The sequence below is a fragment of the Motacilla alba genome, chromosome 12, assembly GCF_015832195.1.
Source record: "Motacilla alba alba isolate MOTALB_02 chromosome 12, Motacilla_alba_V1.0_pri, whole genome shotgun sequence".
NCBI lineage: Eukaryota > Metazoa > Chordata > Aves > Passeriformes > Motacillidae > Motacilla > Motacilla alba.
Window position 1 is genome coordinate 12,115,960 of NC_052027.1, and position 19,047 is coordinate 12,135,006.

At 54.4% G+C, this 19,047-nt stretch overlaps 1 protein-coding gene across 3 annotated transcripts; it reads right to left on the reverse strand.

Annotated features, from left to right (window-relative positions):
* Positions 1-3,634: 3,634 nt before the first annotated feature.
* Positions 3,635-18,695, reverse strand: ABHD6 (abhydrolase domain containing 6, acylglycerol lipase). 3 transcript variants are annotated; one of them, XM_038149308.1, is made up of 10 exons: positions 18,549-18,695; positions 15,140-15,209; positions 13,297-13,444; positions 9,853-10,009; positions 9,330-9,443; positions 8,978-9,110; positions 7,586-7,743; positions 6,732-6,786; positions 6,183-6,283; positions 3,635-5,476 (listed from the first exon to the last, which is right to left on the reverse strand). In XM_038149308.1, exons 3-10 carry the CDS (start codon positions 13,413-13,415, stop codon positions 5,300-5,302), a joined length of 1,014 nt encoding a protein of 337 aa, XP_038005236.1. In that variant the 5' UTR covers positions 13,416-13,444; positions 15,140-15,209; positions 18,549-18,695; the 3' UTR covers positions 3,635-5,299. The 3 variants fall into 3 exon arrangements, with proteins under 3 accessions (XP_038005236.1, XP_038005237.1, XP_038005238.1); XM_038149309.1 differs by lacking the exon at positions 18,549-18,695 and adding an exon at positions 15,338-15,593; XM_038149310.1 differs by lacking the exons at positions 15,140-15,209; positions 18,549-18,695 and adding an exon at positions 14,443-15,120.
* Between the last annotated feature and the right edge of the window lie 352 nt (positions 18,696-19,047).

Genomic DNA, 19,047 nt, shown 5'->3' on the forward strand with positions numbered 1-19,047 from the left:
ATCAGTGGCTCAGCTGAGACTGCCCCAAGGGGATGTTCTGGAGGACTGTGGTGGAATACTGATGATCTTGGCAAATAGACAAAAAAAAAGGGGTGGGCAAAGGAGGATGTAGCTTTGGAAAGACTTACGCGGTATTCTGCTTCCAGGTATGAATTACCCGTGTACAAAAGCAGGCCGGGGGATCAAGGCTGCACGAAAGGGTGACTCATAGGCTGAGCCACCTCATTTGGGGTTGTGGAGGGGTTGTTATTGTTACTATTTGTTTATTTTAAACCAAACTGACTGGGAAGTTTGCCCTTGAAACACTGTCGCAAGATACCCTTTGTTTGAAGCCAGCAGAGTGTAAGCCCAGATCTTGTGCCCAGAGGCCTGCATTATCCCTCCAGGTACAGCAGCAGCTGGCAAAGCCTGCAGGATTTCACTCTGGACACAGGAGATCTGTGAACATCAAAGAGGGAGATGCAGGGAGCTGTGAACACTCTGCCAGCATCTGATGGGAACAGGAGAAGTAATGAGCTTAAATTTCAACACAGTTTCAGGCTGTTCATTAGGATGCACTCTGAACCCATCACTCCTGGGGATGTGCAGTGGAGTGTCCAAAACCAGTGTGAACCCTCAGGGCTCATGCAGGAGATGATCTAGGGATGGCCTGGATAGTCTTGTGAAGATTTCTCCCAGCTCTACATTACTACTATCCCATGAATTGGCTTTGGAGCAGCATGGGCTGCTCCTTCAGTGCACAGACAGACACTGACCTGGTACTCAGGCTCTGCCGGGCATTCCCAGTGCTCGGGTGGCAAGGGCAGAGGCCATGGCAGACCCGAGAGAAGCCTCCCCTGCAGCTGAATGTGCCTGTCCCTTGAGAGGACTTGGCATTATCCACCCAGGAGTGCAGGTCAGCTGAACAGAGGCGAGCCAGAGCGCGGGCCAGGGAGTGCTCTGCAATCCCACGGGGAAGCACAGTCCCAGCGCAGTTACCAGAACCCTGCCTGCTCACCCAGGGCTCCTGTGCAGCTTTCCCGGAACACGACTGAACAAACAAAATCAGTGGAGCAGCCAGGGCCGGGTGTGGCTGCTGCTCTCCGGGGCGAAACGGAGGTTTCTGGGAAAGAGTGAGGTTCTGGGAGGTGGGCACAGGCTGCTGTGTGCCTGGCTCCTGGCGGCCACCGGAGCCCTCATCACCTCGTCAGAGCACCCTGCTCGTGGCTGTTTGCTCCCACTGCCTCTGTCCCTCCACGGACCTGGATGCTCAGCAGCAGAGCAGCTCGCTCAGAGGCAGTATTAGATTTTTTTTCGAGCCAGCCCTGTTGTGTTTGGGAACCTCTTTCCAGGATATAGGGAAACAGCCTCAGCAAGGCTCATATCACCCTAGGAGCCTGTCTTTGTACGGAAGGAAGCCGGGGGTTTGCTCTCCCTGTCTGGAGCCGCGGGCAGAGGCAGCAGACAGGCAGCGCTGTCGGGCAGGGAATGGCGGGGAGAAGGCACCGACTGCTGGCGGCTCCGCGAGCGCCTCATGAACAATCCCGAACCGCCCCCAAGAGGCTCCTGCTCGGAAAACGGCCTCCCAGAAGGAAAAACAACCAAACCCGAACCCCCTGCCAGATCCTGTATGTTTTTTCTCGCATTGGCCGCAAGTCTCAGCTGGAGGGTCCCGGCAGGGGATGCTCGTCATGTCGCAAGGCGGCCACACGCAGCACAGGGGACACGTGCCCCCGCCACTGCTGGGACAGGGGTTTGGGGCTGCGGTGCCCCCTCCACAGTGGGTGAGGGGAGCCGTGCTCCAGGGCACTCTCATCCAGCCTTCCATGGGAAAAATAATGGTGTCTAAGAGGACTGTGACACACATTGGGGCAGAGGAAGGTTCAGCTGAGTGGTGGCCTGCCAGAGTGGGGAACGCCCACGACAGCAGCCAAACCACAGTGCCAGAGCCCCTGAGCATCACTGTGCTTTCCAGAGGGTGCTCTGTGCAGAATGTGCTGGTGAAACCCTCCCACAAGGCCGCAGATGTTAATGAATCTGCTTTGCTCGGGGATAAAAGCGAAAAAGATGCTTTTCTACTGCAGACAAGCATCTGTCTGCAGCTGTGTGGAACAGGACCCATGGGTTCCCTGAAGGTCCATGTTTCAAGGCCATCACATTTTCCCTTTCAGCATCAACTGGGCACACACCAAGTACCCAGGTATTTGGCTGCCACCAGCTCTGTCACTCCTGCTCCCAGTGACACTCCAAGAGCAGGTACCACCACAGACTTAGGTGCTCAGCTTGCTCAGAGGCAGTATTAGATTTAATTCAAGCCAGCCCTGTGGTGTTTTGGAGTCTTTCTTCAGGATACAGTGCAACAGCCTTATCAAGACCCACAACAACCAAGGGCCTACTCCTCAGTCAGCTTTGGGGTGAACCTGTACCTCCATGAGCCTCGTGAGCCAGCCCAGCCCCAGTGCAGACCTGGATTTGGCCACATGGCTGCAAGGAAAGCAATACTCATACATGGGGCAACAAACCGAAAGGACACCTCCTCCCTCCTGCCACACCAGGATGCTCAGGCTGTGTGCAGGCTCCCAGTCCCTGGGCTCGCCACAGCTGGGATCCAGTAGTTTCCATATGGTTCCATCAGTTCTGCCCTCAGACACAAAACCCCCCCAGGAGCAGCCAAAGCCTCTGCCCCTAGCCAAGCCCCACACCCCGCCTAGAGCCACACCTGTATCGGGATGGTGACGAGGGCTCACTGGGAGCTCAGTGCCAAGGGGACAGCACCCAGAGCCAAGGGAGTAAGCCCTGTTTGGCGTGGGGCTTTTCTGGCTCCCAGCAGGAAGTGAGGGTTCAAGGGAGCACAGCCAGGTGTGTTTGCAGGTGCAGGCAGTTTCCATCCCTGCCGCTCCTGTAGGCTCAGCTGCTGCGGAGCCAGTCTGGGCCCCCTCCAATAAAGACCTGAGGGTTTTTATTGCTGAACTACAAGAGGCTGCAACACACGATGCAGATGCCCTGAACCACCCCAACCTCAGCCCCTACCTGTGGGGAAGAAGCCCCCTCCCACCTCTGTGCTGTGATCATTAATAGGGTCACCTTGATGCATGCATCACTGCAGCAGTGGAGCAGTGGCAGGGCATGGGCAGGGGGATCAGAAACCAGGAAGATGCTCCTCAGCCCTCCTTGCAACTCCTCTGGCAAACAGTGCAGCTGCTGAGCCTCAAGAGGCTCCTGGGGAAAGGAGAAATGCAAATACTTTTGCCTGTAAATTGATGTAATGCTATTCCTAGTACAGTGTATGAGTTCAGTAAGACTTGCAATAATAGATGAGATTGGTATTGAACATGCTTGCAAGGGTTTTGAGAGGAATCTGGGTGCTTAAAACACAAGTCCCTTGCTCCTTGAGGTTTTATTTTCTTCTTGAGTGCTTGGTGCCACCTTCTCCTATTAATATGAAAAAAAGGAAAATGTGTGTTGGCATTGAAGAAATGAGACTTGAGCCTTCTGGGTCCTCAACTTCTCTCCTTCCATTACAAAATATTCCTTGAGCCAAAACCTGCATCTCCCAGAAACGTGGGGAGGAAAGAAGCAGCAGAGCAAGATCCCTGTGCCATCCCACACCAGAGCTGTCTTCTTCAAAGGAAAAAATAGTCATTGCACCATGGACTCCTTAAATCACTAGACTTTAATAGCCATATAAATCCTTTGCATACAGCAATCTGTGGCATGAGAAACCATATAGATACTGAACAAGTTTTTCTGGCTTTTACCACATAAAACTACCAGCAATTTTGTTCTTTAAATCAACTCCTGTAGTAGAAACAATACCAAGCAATTAACAGCAAATTTCTATTTTTTCTAAAAGAACAATGTTTCTTCTCTTAAAAAGAGCCAAGAAGCTGACAGGGAGTTTCAGATGTATGTATAGATCCAGGTACCTCAGGAAGCTGTCAGCTGTGTTCCCACTCGGGCAGGGGGGACACTCTAACAGCACCCACTGTGACCCCCTGAGGAGGGCTGGGGGTGACTGAGGGGTGACAGCCATCTGCTGCTTTGCCTGTGAGAGCACCACACACTGCCTTGCCCTCCAGCACCCCTGGTCCTGCCTGAGACCTGGACCAGAGCTCTGTCCCTGGGACGGGCAGTGAGAGATCACGCCTGGGGAGGCGCGGATCCATCCCTGAACATCACCTCGCAGCCTGTAAAGTGCAGCTTGCCTGTATTGCCTGTTCCTACCTATAGCATCACTCAGTCAGGAGTTGTAATCATGGAGAGGATGCAGAAGTACATTGTACCTTTCCCCACCACGGCCCAGCACCTCGTGGGCGAGCTGACCCCTCCTCACCACTCCCTGTGCTGGTCACACACAGCCCCCTCCCACCCCTCACGCCTGTTCCAGTGGCATTGGCTTTTGCAGAATTCACAGAATTCATTAAGAAAATCGTTATTTACATCCAGGTGTTCAGCAGCACGGTGTGATAGAGGAGCTGAGGCAAGAGTTCACCCTAGGTGGCTGAATCACACCCTGGCCATGGGCTTATTGCTGACTCGGGCTCAGGGCCGATCCCCCCGGGCGGTTCCCATTGCCCCAGTCCCACAGCAGTGCCAGAGCTGCTGCCTGCACCCTGCTGTCACTGGCTGTGTTCACCCTCAGGTAGAACCAACCCTGGGCAAGGTGGGCTGTGCACAGACACCACGCCCTGGGCAACGTTAAGGCATTACAAATACACAGGAGCTATTCAGAGATTTAGAAAAACCCACTCAGAGTGTAAACATTTTTGCACATACAGTCATTGGACTTCTACACATGAAGTTTTCTGTTGTTTTCTGGATAAATCATGAGATCAGGAGCTACACAAAGAGCACTCAAGCAGACGCCTGGAGCACTTGGGGGTTCTCTTACAGCACAGCAGCATGCAACACAATGGACTCTAAGTAGTAAAAATATTGTTAAGTCTCAGTCTCAGACCAGGATTCCAGATATCTTCCTACATTTCACATATAGTTTAGGTAAATGTCATGAACAACTACGTGCTGGTAACCCAGGTAAGACGGGTGGCTGTGTGATGAGCACTGGGTGATTTCAGCTCATTTCTACCTTACCTCTAAGTAGAAAAGGGAGATACTCTGCTTCTGTTCCTGCATCTATGGAGGTTGCTCAATGACCCCAGGTTGCTGTGCCAGTGGTGCTATAGGTTTAGGTATCAGTGATTCTGCCTTCCTCAGGGACTTTGGCACATTGACCCCAATTCGTACAAGATCCCTGAGAACGTATCGAAGCTGCAGTACTTTACAATTTAACCTGGCGTGGGCACTCGGCTCCCTGCCACGCTCACGCCTGCTTCTTGTTGTTGTCTATGCTGTGCAGCAGGGCCAGGAACTCCAGGATGAGGTTGGCTGTCTTGCGGGGCCGCTCCACCACCACGGAGTGCCCACAGTTCTCCAGGATGTACACGTGGCAGTCTGGAATGGCGCTGGCTAAAACACTGGCACCAGAAACATCCAGGACCTGCAGGGCAGGGGAGAGAGCAGTCACTGCCACAGTCAGAGAGGGGGTTTGCTGCACGCTGCAGAAACCCTGCTGGGGTCCGACCGAGATGTGGGGCAGGGATGCAGGCACAGTCCGTGTGATGCCAGCGCCCTGCCTGGGGACAGGGCAGGGAGGCTGCAAGGTGCCAGTCTCAGCATGCAGCAGGGAACTGTCTTGTATGCTTTTTGGCTGCTGTCTCAGTGCAGAGGTGCCATTGCAAGCGAACACTTGCATCTTTGCATTTATAGAGCCCTCTGCATGCCTGCAGCCTGCTTCCTCCCACATCTTCCCTCCCACTCCTGCCTCTGAAACCAACCCTACGATTTTGCCTCAAAGCCTGCCCACAAACAGCACGTCTCTTCCCAGTTGCCAGGACAACTCTCATCACTGACACTCTATTCTTCTTCCCAGCCCTTGCTGCTTCAGTGCTGGCACCTACCCCGCACCTGCCCCTAGCACTCCCCAGCCCTGGCCCTGCCCTCTGCTCCCTCTGGAAAGCTGGCTGTCAGCTTTCTGCCCATCACCCTGCTGAGCCTCTGTGTCTAAACCCACCAGGGACCCAGACACACGTGCCAGTGCCCTGCAGAGCAGTGCACAGCTCAGCAGCACAGCCCCCAGTGTGCCCCGTGGGTGGCACAGGCAGAGATGGAGACAGGTCTGTGGGGATGTGCAGGGGGCTGCCTACCTGGTCCTGCTTTCCCCAGATGACCTGTGTCGGTGCTTTGATCTTGCTCATGTTCTCATGGAGAGAGTGCCTGGACTTTTCATCCACGATTTCTAAAAACACTAGAGGGGCAAGAGGAGAGTCAGCCCTACAGGGAGATGTTTGGCCTTCCTGTCTCAAAGGGGGCCTTGTGAGCCAGTCCTGCTAGTATCCCCTCACTGGGAAACCCATGCAGAGAAGATTGGCTGTCCTTGCCCTGCCACCAAGCCTAGATGCAGAGGGGCCCTGAGACCAACAATCTCCTCATAGGTACTTGTTAACCCAGGTGGAAGGGCGAGGGTGAAGCAACAACCCCATCACCACTGGGGGTGGCAGCGCATTGCTACCAGTGACCAAGGTGTGTCCCCAAATCTGTTAATGACATTGCCCCCTCCCACCCTCAGCAAGACAGCATGGGGATGCTGGGGCCCACCCATGTGCTGGGGACATGGGGGCTGGGAACAGCTGGTCCCCAGGCCCCGGGCATCCTGCTGGAAAAGCCTAGTGAGGAGGCTGCCGCCGCGCACTTACATTTCCGGTAAAATTCATTGTGGGGGATGCGAACGTCAACAAGGCCCTGGAGGATCTGCAGGGAGACAGAGGAGAGCTGCTGGAGGGGACCCGTGCCCTGCACAGGGCTGAGCGTGCCCAAGAGCACTCAAGAGCAGCCCTTGTCTCCCCAGCAAGTCTGGCCCCAGCAAGAGCTTCTTCCTAAGCATGTGGGGCTGTTGAAACCACACTTAGGCAACAAGTATTTCAGCAAGAAGCAATATTGTCTTTTATGATGCAGACCAAATTTCTGCCCCTGGCCAGCAGCCACCTCAGCCATGACTGCACTTTTCTTCCTTCTTGTACTCTTATGGCAAAAACACAAAAGGTCTTGGCACTACCTTCCATTTTTTTATTACTCTCCAATCTACTCACTCCAGACTTCCTAAGGAAAACTTTAGTTTAATAGCCAGCCCCTCACAAGTTCCTCTTTCTTCACAATGACGCAATTAACATTTCCATTACTTTTACTTAAAAAGCGGGGAACAATCTCCCTCCACATCAGACAACAGCTGCTGTAGTTATTTAATGCTTCCTGCCAGCCATATTTACTAAAAAACCCTTCTACATCCCAGCCTGCTGCCAAAAATGTTCACAGGAGGAGGAATTCCAGCAGGGACTGCCAGAGGGAGCTTGGAAAAGAGGGTTTGAAGGGAAAGTGCTGGAAAAATGCAGGGAGCGGGGCTGGGTGTGTCTCACCTGGCTGATGGCAGGGTTGGCAGCTCTACTTCTACTCCCAGCATTGCCTCAGTTGCCACTATGTAGGCTCAGGGAGAAGCAAACCTTCTCACCACCTCCAGGCTCCCCGTTCCCAGCCTCCAGTGTCAGCTCCTCACCTGCTGTGGCACCTTGAAGCGAACGTAGGAGCAGAGCTTCAGCATGTCTGCCATCTCCTCAGGGGTCGAGGGGATTAAAGGGATCCTGTCGATGCGTTTGGACTCTTGCAGCTCCCGGAGCTGCTTAACGAACTTGCTGTCAGTGGTACTTGGCAGGCCTGGGTGGAAGGAGAAGGGGTGAAATCCAGATGAGATCCCCCCAAACAGCCCAAACAAAAAAAACATCCTTGCACTGACCTCCCTCATCCCTGCCTCTGGCTTCCTGCCTGCTCACTCTTTGAAAAAATGTTATAAAAAGAGGGGAAGACAACATCTGTACATACAGCCACTTCAGTATGCACCCAGAGGTACCCAGCCTCCCTCCTGCTCCAGGGCCTGGCACCCCCGCAGGCTGGCACAGCACGAGGCGTAGACATGCATGACTACTCCAGCAAAAGCTACAGTGCTTATTTTTACGTGCTCATCAGATGCAAACACTAGTGCCCAGGCTGCCACTGCACAGGGTTGGACAGAAAATTTCAGCAGCCCCATCTGCATGCACCACTGAAGAAAAATTCCCCAGCAATTTAATCCTAAACCTTTCTGCAGCCCCCACACAGAGGTTTCACATGCAGAAACAGCCAGAGAGGCAGTCAACACTTCTCCCAGAGGGGAGTGGGAACCCAACGCCCCCAGAGCCTGGTAGCTAGGTAACATTTGCTTTGTTTCATTCCTTAGTGCTTATTTGGAAGCTGCTTTCCTTGTGTGGGAGGGGAAAGGAGCTGCTATGACAACTGGGATGCAGCAAAGCCTGCCTGGCAGAGAAGCTCTCTGCCTGCTATGCCTCCTGCAGCATATCATGCCCGGCTTCCCTGAGCCCCTGGCCAGGGGATGCTGGGCATGGAGGGGATAGAGGGGACACCCTGCTGACCTGTGCCCAGCCCTGAAGTGCTCTTCCCACTGCAGGGACCCAAAGGTGGGAGGTCAGAGCTCTCCAGTTCCCAAAGCCCCAGGCCTTCAGCACACTAGGGCTTTCAGGAGGCCAGAATGGGGAGGCCATTCCTGTTGCAGTCTTGAATCTTGCTCCTGAACTGAGAGGCTGCAGACATGCTGTGTAAAATGCCTGCCATCCCAAGGGAAAAGGCATTTTTCTCCAGAGCAGAACTTGTCCCATTTTCCCAAGTCCTAACTCTAACCAAAGCACAGTGGGGCAAACACCAAACCCCTGGAAAAGAGTAGTCAGCACAAAGCTGTGATTTTCTCTTGTGCCTTGTCAGAGATTTCCAGAGTGTAAACACAAATTATTTCTAAATACTTTGCACTACACATGTATGCTGCATCCAGCACTGCCCTGAGCTTTTGCCCTGGCTTCTGTTTGCCCTCTGTCTGTCTCCCCTCCCCTGCCTTGCCCACCTGCAGGACAGATGAGGGTCAGGCTGCAAACATCTTCTGGGTACTGAGCAGCATAGACGCCAGCAACATTTCCCCCCATGGAAGTGCCAACCAGATGAAAGGGCTTTCTGTTCAGCTTGATGCACTCCACGAACTGGCAGGGAGCAGAGGAGCGTTGTTAGGAGAGAGGAAACAACAGCATGGGGTCAGGTCATTAGAGAAATTCAACTCAAAAGCTTGAGCTCTGGCTGCCTGGGAAGGGAGAGAGTGAGGCCACACAAGGCAGACTCACAGGGCTTAGCATCCCTCAGGTCGCCACATCCCTCACGTCCCCACGTCCCTCTGCAGAAGTGATGTGATGCTGGAGCTTTACCTGGTGTATTCTCTTAGCTTGCCCACTAATGGAGTAATCATCCAAGTCCGAGCGGGTCGTACCCTCGTGCCCAGGCATGTCCACACATACCAAGTGCAGGTTCTTTGGCAGGAACTGAAGAAACAAACCAGGGGTGGTTACAGTGCAGGGAAACTGCTGCAAAGCCCAGGGATGGCAAGTGGGGAGCCCAGGTGGGAGCAGGGGGAGTCACTCTCCCCCTGGCAGCCCTGGCTGCTCATGCGCCAGGATAAGTCAGATCGTGTACCGAGGATGATGAGAGAGCACGGCCAAGACTTGCTTCTCATGGAGGCAGCAGGTGTGTACTGCTCTTCCCCTGCAGCTCTGCACGTTATGGGGTGAAGCGATGCAGCAAGCAATGGGCATGGAGCTAAGCAGCGTGTTCCTAGCATGTTACAGCAGTCACCCCATCCCATGCATGCAATCATGGGACCCCCCACACTGCCCCCAAGCCCAGGACCACCAATTCTCAGTAAGGAGCAACATGATAGAAACAGAATCCCACCTTGACTATGGACAGCCACATGTCTTTGTGGGCTGAGAAGCCATGTAACATCAGGATGGACGGTCGGTACCCAGGTCTGCCTCTATAGGAATAACAAAACTGATAGTCATCGTAGCTTGCATACCTAACCTGCATGCCCAAGGCTCGGCGCCAGTACCTGCAAACAAGCAGAAAACACCAGTGAGAAAGACAAGACCAGGGCCCAGCCATGATATAAGGCAGGTGACAAGTCTGAAGTCAGCCACAGATATTTTGGCTTATGAAGGCCAGTTAGGTTGGGCTCTCACTGGTGTCACAATGGGACTACTGGGATTAACCCTGTGCATCTGGTCCCTGGACAGGTGTAGTGCTGGTTGCTGGCTGCACTGCAGATGGTTTGTGGAGACACTCTGTTAAGAAATTTAAAAAATACCTTAAATAACTTAGCAATGGAAATAGGCAAAAATAACAACAGTAAAAGAGAAAATGCCCAAAGGCTGGTATGAGGACAGAGACTCAAGAGAGGGGGGCAGCACATGTGGCAAGGCAGTGTGCAGGATGGGCAGGCCAAGGGAGACAGTTCTCCCATAAGGTGGATAAGGTGGATCTGTCACAGGGTTATTTGGACACAGTCCTGCATCAATGGAGTATATCACCCCACAGACAATCACATCAGTTCCCAGCCAAAACAGCCATGTCACCCTGGAGCACCACAGAAACCCAATTCCCATGGACCAGCTAGACAGCCTCTGGAAATGTATTTATACACACACAAAGGACTGGAGTGGACCATCCTAACACTGAGTCTAGCACCCCAGAAGATAGCAGGCTAACCCCAAGGCTGTTCCTCTAGAAGCAGAGGCAGAAAGCTCCTGCCAGCATATGCTTGCAGCCTGCTCAGAGGATGCAGCAGAACTGCTGGCCAGAAGGACCTGGACAGAGATTATCGGTGACACTTGGGACACATGATGTGTACGTGCAGCCCACGGCAGAGAATGGGGCTGCTTTGTCTGCCTTTCCCCTGGGCTCAGGTACAACCCTTGTCAGGACAACTGCTGCGCTACTCCTGATGGTCAAGACACTGGCAAGTACTTTTATATGCCGTACCAGAGTTTATTTAAGACACAAGAGCAAGGTCACCAGCACTTCTGCACTGTCCTACCTCTCTGCCCACTCAAAGCTTATGCATAGTGAAATCCTCTTTTAGCATAATCCCTTTTTCAAGGGAGTTAGTGGGACTTAAGCAGCATCTCAGCTCTGTGCTGGTCCTACAAGGAGAGGTGAATTTCTCCCTAATAAGTGTCTTAAGAGTCCTTGCCTCAAAGGCACTGGTGTGAACTACCGATGGGCAAGATGATAACATTTTTAGCAACTGATCCTAATGGATCAATTCAGCAGAAGGCAAAATAATCTGTGCAAAGCTGAACTGATCCCTCACAAGGTGTTAACTCACTTAGTGGCAGCAGCTAAAGTGATTAACCCCTGTCGCAGCACAGGCAGAGCAGTTCCAGGGCTGGGGTCAGCGGGGCAGCCCTGCATATCCTGCCGGGCAGGAAGGCGCATTAGCAGCAGGGAAAGCAGTGGGCGAGGGGGCCCAGCGTGACCCTTGACTGCACCAGCTGAGGACACGGACTGGCAGTGAGGAGAAGAAAGGGGCAGGGAATTATGGAAGAAGGGAGAAGCTTCCCCCCAGACCTGCCAGGAACAGTGCTGCAAAGCTGGAGCTGCATGGGGCTGAAGGAGGAGGGGAGCGTGGCATGCTTCCTGCACCTCTCCTGCCTCTGCTGATGGGGAAACAGTAATTTCACCCTCCAAAACACTCTGACTCGGAAAGAAGCCAATAGAAAAGGAAGATTAAGGGCAAACCCGCGCTTCTTGTCCACTGTCCCTAACAAAAGAGGTGCCCATGACACACAGTGCATTGCCATTACTCCTGCAAGAAGCCCATACTGCCAGAAATGCTGGAAGAGAGAGATGGGGGGACCACACCCTTCAAAAGAAGACAGTCCTTCTGACTCCTGCTCACATGCTCCCTCCTCACCCAAACACAGACCAACCTGCCCACAGTGCATTTTCACTCAGCTCCTTATCTGCAACCCCAACAGAACAAAGGCAGCAGGGCATTCTCTACCTTCCACTCAGCCTGGCTCCTCCAAGCTCCTGGCATAGGCCCTGCACCTCCTTTGCCCTGTCCTGCCACCCCTGCCTGTGGCTGCTGAAGGCTTCACCCTGACCACACTCAGCCTGCAGTGCTTTCCAGGGATCCTGCTCAGAACCTCAGTCCATCAGGGTCCTCCCTGGCTTCCACCAGCCACTCACATGTCCAAAGAAATAAACCACTTTGCCTGCCAAACCCAGTACCACCCAGACACCCCTGGGGCAGCAGAAGGCTGTGACACTGCCTGCTCTCCTTTGCAGAGTGGTGATCCCATCACTGGGGCTTTCATCCCATGCTCCCTCCTCTCTCAGATGCTGTGAATAAATGGCTTCTAATTAAAGTGCCTTTGGAAACAGGCTTCATACCATTGCTGCACCTGGGTGCTGAGATGGACTAACACCTTCCTCTCACAGGAGGTCACTTGGATCTGGAAACACCCCTGAGCTGAACTGTAGGATCCACCATCTACCAGCAGCACAGGAGGGCAGCCTGACCTGCTGCCTGCTCTGCCTGTGCTGTCTGGCTGCTGCTGCCTGCTCCACGCTGCCCTGACTTCTGAAGGGAGTTACTCCAGCTTTTCCTTGCAACAAACCCAGAGAGGAAAGCTGCCAGTGGGCTTATCACTGATTTCCAGGGACAAAGGAGGACTGAAGGATTTAGTGCTTGCCTCCTGGTATCAGAAAAGACAAGATTCAAGGGGATAAGGACAAGCATCCCTCCATCTACTCTGATGCTCCATTCCAGAAGAGAAAGAGAGGATGAGAAAAGCCTCATCCATAACTAATGAGGGAAAAGTCCCTGCCTGCTGAGCAGGCTGTCAGCTGGGATGGAGCACGTGAGCCCAGGGACACCCACAGCCCAGCCACATTGATGAGGTGGGAGGTCACCAGACTGCCACAGCTGCCAGGCTGGTGGGGATGCTGCAACAGCAGCGCTTTTCCCAGTCTCAGTCCCGTCCTTGGGGAAAGCAACCCAAAGAGGTTTGGAGAGATCTTGTGAGCTGGCACTGCAGTGGCAGCCTGGCCCGCTCCCCCTTGGCGCAGTCAAACCCCTGGGACAGCAAGAGGCCTGACAGACACAGGCCTCTGCAGCTAAAACGCAATAGGAAAACACCATTTTGTTCTCCCAGACTTGTTAAAACTGCACACAGCTGGCATGGCCCTGGGGGACCTCAGGTCACCTGCTGTTGTTGCTGTCAGGGGAGGGAACACCCAGCTCTGTTCACACCACTGTGACCCATGCGTGGGAGCCCTGCTGGGTTCAGGTTCCACCCCATCACGCCGAGAGGAGGGGGCTCACACACTCACCAGTAGTAGATACGGATCAGCGCTGAGGGCCAGAGCAGGAATGAGGCCACGAAGGCCAGGATGGGGATAGCCAGGGTGCCACCAGCGATGACAAACATGTTCAGCATATCCAGGTCCATGCTGCTCTTCACTACTCAGCCTCACCTGCCTGCATTCAGGGAAAGTTCTGAGGTTAACCACCAGAAATTATGACAAATCATTGCTAAATGAGAACTCTGCTGCCAGATGAGGAGGAAAGCAGCTCTGCAACAGGCAGATATCCTTCAGGAGCACAACAAAGTCTCCTTCAGTTTTAAAACCCACCTATTTCTTCTGGCTTCTTAATGGATCTAATTACTGCAATGTTATCCTCTCAGGAGAGCACATCTCAAACAGGCAATGAGCCTCCTAACAGGCATGGAACATCTCCGGGGTAACAGGGCACAACGTGGCCCTTGGGACACTTTGCAGACACAGCAAGCACAGCCCCCCGAGGGGTGCAGGCAGCCTTTCCCCCCACCATGTGTGCAGGCAGCATTTCCCCCATGGATGCAGGCAGGGCCAGCTTCAGGCAGGCTCCATGCTTCTTTTTGGAGGCAGGCATCCAGCTCTGCCTCCCTTCTCTCCCTCTGCCTGATCCCAAATCCCCAGCACACAACCACTGACCTAGAACTGATGGGTTGAGCCCAGCTCTCATTACCGCTCTGCACAGGCACCAACTAATCAAGGAAGCAGAGCCTATTAATGGACTCGGGAACAGAAGGAAACAACTTGGCAGGGCACTCTTTAGTGTCCAGCCCTTATCAGAAACAAATTTATCCCCACCCCCACATCCTCACTTCTGCCCCACATTTTGCACTTCCTGTGGATAACAGGTTCCCATCCCTGCTCCCCAGCATCCTTCAGACAAGTCTCAGACAGCAGGTGGAGGACACTCGGAGCAAGGGCAAGCTCTTGCACAATGTCATGTTTGTCCCTGAACTCTCCCTACCACAGGCAGCTGGGATATATTTTTCTCATTAAGAGATTAAACGCTGCCACACTCACATCTCCTCTAATTCCCCCTGCTAACCAACTGACGGCTCTTCCTTTCCTCGACACTACGCTTCAGTCCCACATTTGTAAAACGAAACATCCTCAATACCTGCTCTCCCACCAGCCACTCACCCCCCGTTACCACCTCCACATTTCTCCGTGTCAGGACAGTCAGGATTTTTCCAGCTTCCTGCAAGACTCCCAGTGGTGTGTGCGGTATGTGATGCCATGAAACAGAAACACCGTCACCACCGTCACAGCGGCCCGCCCCCGGACACCGTCGCACTGGAGCACACCGGACCCCCACGGTACACAGGACCCAGAGAAACGGTGTACAGAACCTCTGAAACATCAGCCAGGTTTGCCCTCTTCCCCCAGGGAAAACAGAAAAATAACTGAAATTTGAGGAATACTGTAAATATTTCCACCAGGCACCTCCTTAGCGAAGCGAAACCTCATTTCCGTCTTCCAGCCGCAACACCGCGTAGTTATTCATTTAATTAACACTTTGTAGGAAGATCCTTGATCTCAGCATGGCTTCTTCATAGATAAACATTTTATGCAACCGATAAACCTCATCCATGCCAGCAGGGCTGCGAGGGAGCCCACCCCAGAGCACTGGCTGCCTTTCGCTATGTCGCTACAACAGGGCAGAAATTAAACAGGGAAATCGCCATTGTTCCCACCGGGGGCCCGTAACGAGAGAAGGCTGCGGGAAGCAAAAAGCGCGGGATGGTGGAAGCCCCTGCGACGCGGGATCACCGCCTCCATCTCCACACCGCTTTTAGAAAGCTAAACGAGGAGAAAGCCTTTAAAAAGCCCGGCTTACCTTGCAGAGATCCCCTCCTCCTCTCGGCACAAGTTCCGCTCGCTGTGGGCAGCGGCAGTGTCTGAAAACGCTGTCAGAAGAGGAAAAGAGCAAGGTCAAAATCGCAGCTCTGCTTCCACTCCTCCCTTCAGGCCCGGCGGCCCGGTGAGTTTGGGGTATTCAAGCCACCGGCTCCCCTTCAAGACGTCTCATATTCACCTTCTGACCAACCTCTCCCCTGTTTATGTAAATTTGGTCTTTTGTACAACGAAGCCCGCCGGGTGCACTTGTTCCGAGCAGGAGCCAAGTGCGAGCTGCCATCGGGGAGGGAGCGAGAGCCGGGCCCAGCAGCCCCGGGCAGGCCGCGCACCCAGCGCCGCGGGCTCATGCTCGCCCTTCAGGTGATTACTGCTATTAGAACAAAGCCAGCTAAGCTGCTTCTCATCCCCTTCCTCTTTGTCTTAAAGGTGCTTTTCCAAGCGCAGCCCGTGCCCTCCCCCCCGGAGCCTGCCCGCTGTGAGCCGGGCTGGAGCGGGGCGCAGCCGCAGGAAATCACCGGGGAGGCGGCACAGCGCGGGCCTGAGCTCGCTGGCACATTTTGGCTGTGAAATTCACGGGGGACGATCAACAGGTGCACCGGAGCCACGCGGCATGGGTTCTGGGGGCTGCTTCAAGGCAGACAATCCCTGACAGTCCCCTTGCCACGGCCGCAGCTCCGGGGGCGGTCGGGGGCTGCTGTCCCCATCCCGCCGCAGCATTTCGGCAGGGCCATGGCAGCCCCCGCTCCCCGGAGCCGCGGTGCCCCATGCCGGCCCTGCACACCCGGCAAGCCCCGCTCGGGGCTCGGCTGGCCGGGGTGCCTGGGGGAACAGGATGCGCGGCAGCCCCGTGGCGCTTCCGAGCCTCCTCCTGCGTGCTCAGAGCATCGCCACTGATTTCCATGGCTAACTCCGATGGAGGAGAATGTCAGCAGGCTCGGCTATGCAGTTGGGGCAGCCACCATCACCACAGTTCCCAGCACCCGCTGCCCAATAAAGCCCCCCCTGCATCCATCAGTGCTGCAGGGACACTGGCTAACCGGCTCGTGGGAGCACCTACAGTGACAATGCCCCGGTGTTTTGCCCATCCGAGAATGATAACCCTCCCTGCTGCACTGAGACCAGGCACCAGCACAGTCCTTTGCTACCAGCTAGAGGGTAGCTTTTTAAGCTGCTGTGGGCTTAAAAATAAAACAAGCCCTCTGGTAACAGCCGTAAGTCTTCATACCACAGCTCATCCATCATTCTGAGGTGCCCTGTGACCAAGAGTCACAGCAAGTGGCCCCAAGTGTTGCTACTGCTTCTCAGAAGGATCTCCACACACTTCATAAATTAACTTGGAAACTCTGATAAATGATGTGTGATCGTGGCGGTGATAATGCCGAGCACACTGAACACATGGCGGGGCATGGGATGCCAAACCAGGGGCACTGGCTCCCATACTGGCAACAAGCACTAACCACCACCGCCTGCGTCCCACCTGGGAGGATCCCCAAAACAAAGCACCCCAGGTAATGGGATGGTCCCAGGACAGCTGCTAAGAGGAGGCTCCACATCTCCATTTGTTTGCTGCTTCCTCCCCTGTGTCAGATTCAAGCAAGGATCTCAACACCTGCAAAGAGAGGGGCCACCAGGTGGAAGGGGTCTGTGGGTCACTACAGGGGACTGCATGTTGAAGACACTCCCAAAACCATGAGACAAAGGTATTTTTTTCCTCTTTCAAGCTCAGCATGTCACTCCAGGGAGGCTGGGGAAGACCCAAGAATTCAGCTCAGGTGTATATTTAATTTTTTTCCAAGCCCCACAAGAGAGGCAGCAGCAGCAGCACAAACCCCACCCCAAGGCAGAAGGCCCTTGGGTTGGGAGAGGAAACTGGCAGCTGATGCATTGGCCAGCCCTGAGCAAGGCCAGGCAGGGATTTCACAAACAGGAATCACATGTATGCCATCACTGCCAACATTCAGGCACAAGGGCTGTCTTGGGCTGTGCTCATTGGGACTGAGCTGCACAACTGCTGTTGCACCCAGGGCTTTGCTCAACCTGCGCCCAGCACAGTCCATGCCTCACTGATCACTGAATCACTCAAAGCACAAAAACATATGCTTTTGTTTTGTTTGGGTTTTTTTAAGATCTGAAAAGGAAAAAGCATCAACCACTTTTAAGATTCCACTGCAGAAACAGGGGGCTTTGAGGGACCTCGGTGACTGAGGTGAGTCCCTTAGAATCCCTGTAAAAAAGAAAAACCCAAAACATGCAAGTGAACCCTTCCCCTGGAAACTCCCTCACCCTTGCATCATCTGCAGCCAGAAAAATAATATTGACTGTAAACGATGACATAACAACTGTTATGATTCCCCAGGGGTGTTGCTTGCTATGGGATCCTTTAGGTGCTAATCACAGAGAAGTTGTAATTTAATAGCTATTAATATTTGAAAGATCTCTGTCTGTCAGTCAGCCAGCTCTCAATCTTAATCCGGCCTCCGATGAGCCGAGAGTGGGAAATGTGCCCTTTCACCTTCATTTATTTATAGATGGCAGCAATGGCATCATCATTTCTGCAGCAGTGTTTCACAAAACGCACATCTCTGAGCCATTTCTATCTGTGCAACATGGCTCCAACACGAGCCAGAGAGTCTGGGCTGGTCCCTGACCCTGCTGCCGTACCCCAGGCTGGGACCATGCAGGGACAAGCTATCAGCATCACCGCTAGCCAGCCTGGGCACAAGGTGGATGAAAAGCATGACCCCAGCAGGCTGTGCTGCCAGTCAGCTGCTGCTTTAGAGATTCACAATGTGCCCAACCTCCTTCCGGACCCTGTGGCCATCCTCATCCTGCCGCACGCACGCAGCAGAGCATGCACTGCACATCTGGTGTCACGAGTGCGCTCGGACTCAGCTCCTGGGGAGGGGGTAGGAAAGAGTTGGGCAAGGATGAGGTAGGGGTATCCAGGGGCCACATCCTGGCCCCTTTTCTCAGCACACAGCCCCCCCCCCCCCCCCCACCCCCCGGCCCCCCCCAGAGCATCCTCCTCCGGCAAAACGACAGCATCCTCCGGAGAGCAGCAGCTGCGACCATGGAATCCTTTAGGGTCGTTAAAACGGTTTGCTTTGGAAGGGACCATAAAGATCATCTTGTTCCAACCCCCTCGCCACCAAATGATTAATTGCTGGAGGGAGGGGCAATTAAAGGCAAATTAATTAAATCTTTGAATATATATTTTAATGTTTTTTCTTGGATTTCGTCTTTGCTGGCGATCTTCTGCCCACCCCCAGCGATACCACAGCTGGCACTGGGGAGCCCCGGGCGCCGGAACGGCCCCCCCCACCTCTCACTTCCCCCCCGGTCCTGTCATTGCCACCGTCAGCCCCGCATCCCGCCCCCCCGCCTCTCACCGTGCCGATCCGAGCCGTGCCTGGCCGCAATGGCAGCGCCGGGCGGAACGCGGCGGCTCCGCTGCGCCCTCCCCCCGCGCGGTGCGGCTCCGCGGGGCGCAGCGAGAGGCGGGGATGCGGCTCCGCGGGGCGGGATGCCGCCGGGGAAAGGCGGGACGCTGCCGGGGTGAAAGGGGGGTGACACAGGGGCGAAAGCGGGGCTTACAGCGCGCTGGAAGGGGGGGTGTGATAGGGCTGCTTTGCCGATGACGAAGGAGACAAGGGGGGGACAAGGAGTGCAAGATGGGTTCGGTGGGGGATGTAGAGGGGCGTCAGTGGATGTGCAAGGGGGGATGCAATGAAGCTGCGGAAGGAACGCAGCGGAGAAGTAATGAGGCGTCCATGGGGATTGCAACGGGGGTGGAAAGGGGGATGCAGTGGGGGGATTCGGGGGAGCTGGGATGGGAATTCAGTGGCGTTAAAGCAGGGGATGCAGCTGGGCTGCAGCGGAAGCGCAAGC